The sequence below is a fragment of the Ictidomys tridecemlineatus genome, chromosome 3, assembly GCF_052094955.1.
Source record: "Ictidomys tridecemlineatus isolate mIctTri1 chromosome 3, mIctTri1.hap1, whole genome shotgun sequence".
Taxonomy (NCBI): domain Eukaryota; kingdom Metazoa; phylum Chordata; class Mammalia; order Rodentia; family Sciuridae; genus Ictidomys; species Ictidomys tridecemlineatus.
This window is the reverse complement of record NC_135479.1, coordinates 46,350,308-46,354,098: the sequence shown is the minus strand read 5'-3', so window position 1 is coordinate 46,354,098 and position 3,791 is coordinate 46,350,308. Positions and strand designations below refer to the sequence as shown.

Here is a 3,791-nt window from a genome sequence, read left to right as displayed (position 1 = left end):
TTGAAGAGAGCTTCTTGTGGACAGCATACAGTTGGATGATGTTCATTTAAAACCTCCTTTGTCAATCTTTGTCATTTAATTTGTGTATTTACAACATTTATATTTAACATAGTTAAATTCCATTGTTGGAATGTCCAGACTTAACATTTGCCAATTTATTTTCTGTTTGTATTTGTCTTCTCTATTTTTCTTTTCTGATTTCTTTTTCTTATCTTCTTGTGAGTTACTCAAATGTTTGATTTATCTTTAGTGGTTTTGAGTATACCATTTTGTATACCTTAAGTGGTTTCTTCGGGCATTTATATTATATAAAAATTTATCACATTCTAGTGTTTTCATCATTTTAGCACTTCAAACAAAATATATAAACATTGCCTCCCTTTAAGGAATTCATTAAAATAGAAAATGTGATTACCCTCTGACCATTTTTTCTTTCTCAGGAAATAGACCTACAGGAAAAGATAGATGTGACGTGTTACTTTTCTAGCCAGGATAGTTGATATTGATTTTCATGAAGATTTGTGGTTGCTACTATACAATTACAACAGAAAGTAATATGTCTTAAACTTGGGACATTCACTTGGATATCTCTTAGTACTTTCATGAATAGTAATAAATATGAGAAACTTTAGTATTATAATACAAAAAGAACACGATAACTAAGAACTCACACCTATATGGATGAAGACCAAAGACATTATACCAGATTTGCCAAAGTGACAGCCTAGGTAAGGGAAATTTAGAATGGGTTATGAAGAGTGGAGACAACCTTCAATTGTATCCTTGAAACAACTATAGTATTGGAGACTGTATCTTCTTTCACTATATTTCTACTCAAATCTTTCCAGCTAATAACTGGTCAACATCTTGAAGGTAATTCCTAATTATGGTTGTATTCCCACCCTATTTGGAAAGGACTGAGGCTAAATTCATTTTAACAACAACAATAACAAATAGAGGCCCCATATCATGGGATGAAATCTGGATAAAATGGAAAACTACAAATGGATGTGAATGACAGAAGCCATGGATTGTATTGACAGAAGACATTAGATTGCAACCTTGTACTTCTCCCCAGACTGTCTCCTTCTTTCTGAAAGCATTGCTTGACCCCTGAACCATGGCACTACCACTGATTGCCTCACCCCTATTGGTTGGAACAGGGGTTGCCCTCTGAGTTGCTGAGATTACAGGCATATGCCACTGCACCCAGCTTCAACAGGCCCCTTAATACAGTCAAGAGACTCAGTAAGCAAGACAGGCAAGACTGCCACCCACAAAACACAACATACAGTTTTATAGTATACTTTTATTTTAAGTAGAAGGAGTACATTGTAAAAATAAATGAGAAAATTATTATATAGTAAATATATTAACTGTATCCTAGTCTTTCATTGTCACTATTAAGTATGCTCTGCTCTTATACAGTTGGCAGTGCACTAGGAATGCACTGTGCTCTGGTGTTAGGACACAAGGACTCTAGGTAATGAGGATTTTTCAGCTCCATTATAATCTTATGGGGCCAATGTCATGCATACAGTCTGTTATTGACTGCAATATCATTCTGTGGTACATAACTATAAAATAAATGAGCAAATAAGCAACTCATAGAAGATGAACTTTAAAGCACAAATCTAAATCTTGATTTTCCACAATATCAAACTCATAGTGGGGAATAAGGGAGGGGAACATTGAGAAGGTCCATGAAGGACTCAGTAATGAGACTCCTGAGGTAGAAACTTCTGGAGGGCACTCCACGGAAGGTATAGAGGAACACCTTCAGTTTCCCTGCAGAAGTCACTGGCCCCTCAAGAAGGAGACTTTGCCCCTGAGAAGTCTAACCAGAGCCCCCTTCATGTCCTTGTTCCGCAGGCTATAAATGAAGGGGTTCAGCAGGGGAGTCACTACTGTGTACATGACCGCAGCTGCTGTGTCCTCCACCACGGAGTTAGAAGAAGAGGACGAGGGGCACAGATAAGCCCTGATCACTGTCCCAAAGAACAGGGCAACCACAGAGAGGTGTGAGCCACAGGTAGAGAAAGCCTTGAGCCTTCCCCGGGCAGAGGGAACTCTAAGGATTGCTGACACAATCCGGATATAAGAGACCAGGATAAGCAAGAAGGGGATCAAAATAACTGCACCCCCCAAGAAGAGAAGTACAAGTTCATTGACATGGGTATCAGAGCAAGAGACCTTCATTAGGGGTCCCAGGTCACAGAAGAAGTCAGGAATAGTCTTCTTGGAGCAGAAGGAGAGCCGGAATATGAGGAAAGTGTGGGTCATAGCCACAAAGTTTGTGAGGGTCCAGCAGGCAGTCACCATGAACATGCAGCGCTGGAAGCTCATGATCACTGCATAGTGGAGAGGGTGGCAAATAGCCACAAAGCGGTCATAGGCCATTGTGGCCAGGAGAAAGATGTCCATGTCCCCAAAAGTCAAGAAGAAGTAGAGCTGGGTCAGGCATCCTGCATAGGAGATGGACCTCCTTTTGGTGTGGATGTTCACCAGGGCTTTAGGCACAGTGGTGGAGGTGAACAGGATGTCTGCACATGATAGGCTGGCGAGGAAGAAGTACATGGGGGTGTGGAGATGTGTGTCAGCACCAATGGCCAAGACAATGAGCAGGTTTCCAGCCACGGTGATCACATACATCCACAGGAACAGCAGGAAGAGGATGCGCTGCTGCTCGGGCCGCTCAGAGAGTCCCCAGAGGGTAAACTCAAAGCTGTTGGTCTGATTCCCTCCTGCCATGATCCCAGAGGTCAGAGAGAAAGGTCTTGAATAAGCTCCATTAAAGCTCTGTAAAAATATTTCACTTTAGATCATTGGTGAGCATGCCATCCTCTGAACTCTAGTGAAGAAGGAAAAATAATAATGTATTTGCCAATGTATTGACCACCTACTATGCACACAGTAAATTTTTATTAAATCCTACTACATACTTATGCTAGAAAGTATGGGGGACACAATTTAAGATACTTGAAGTTGATTTCACTACATTTTTATCTGATCCAATTTTATTTGATTGTACTTTCTCTTTAGAGGTACTCTCAGAAGAGTCAAAAAACAAACAGTACCCACTCATTGATTCATTCTACAGATATGGAGTACCACCTTTGGACCTGGTAGTGTTGGGTAAATAATATAGTGGCAATCCTAAACCTGGAAGGATTTTCAATCTGATGGGATGGACATAACTGCCTGTGTTAATGTCTTATCTCCATCATGTCGAATTAGGCCCCAACTTTCTAAATGAGATTGCTATAACAAAAGAATCAAAACCAAGAATCAATAAATGGGATGGATTAAAACTAAAAAGCTTCTCAGCAAAAGAAACAGTGAGGTGAATAGAGAGCCTACAGAATAGAAGCAAATCTTTACCACAAGCACATCAGATAGAGCACTAATCTCTAGGATATATAAAGCACTCAAAAACCTTAACACCAAAAAAACATATAACCCAATCAATAAATGGGCCAAGGAACTGAACAGACACTTCTCAGAAGAGGATATACAATCAATCAATAAATATATGAAAAAATGTTCATCATTGCCAGCAACTAGAGAAATGCAAATCAAAACTACTCTAAGATTTCATCTCACTCCAGCCAGAATGGTAACTATCAAGAATACAAACAACAATAAATGTTGGCGAGGATATGGGGGGGAAAGGCACACTCATACACTCCTGGTGGGACTGCAAATTGGTGCAGCCAATCTGGAAAGCAGTATGGAGATTCCTTGGAAAACTTGGTTTGGAACCACTATTTGACCCAGCTATATGACTCCTC

The 3,791-nt window shown here is 40.0% G+C and overlaps 1 protein-coding gene across 1 annotated transcript; it reads right to left on the bottom strand.

Annotated features, from left to right (window-relative positions):
* Nucleotides 1–1,797: 1,797 nt before the first annotated feature.
* Nucleotides 1,798–2,751, bottom strand: LOC101976345 (olfactory receptor 1P1). The gene has a single exon (XM_013359762.4). It carries the CDS (start codon nt 2,749–2,751, stop codon nt 1,798–1,800), a length of 954 nt encoding a protein of 317 aa, XP_013215216.3.
* Between the last annotated feature and the right edge of the window lie 1,040 nt (nt 2,752–3,791).

Coding starts and splice junctions, on each gene's coding strand:
- LOC101976345 (XM_013359762.4), bottom strand. CDS start 2,751: ATGGCAGGAGGGAATCAGACCAACAGCTTTGAGTTTACCCTCTGGGGA.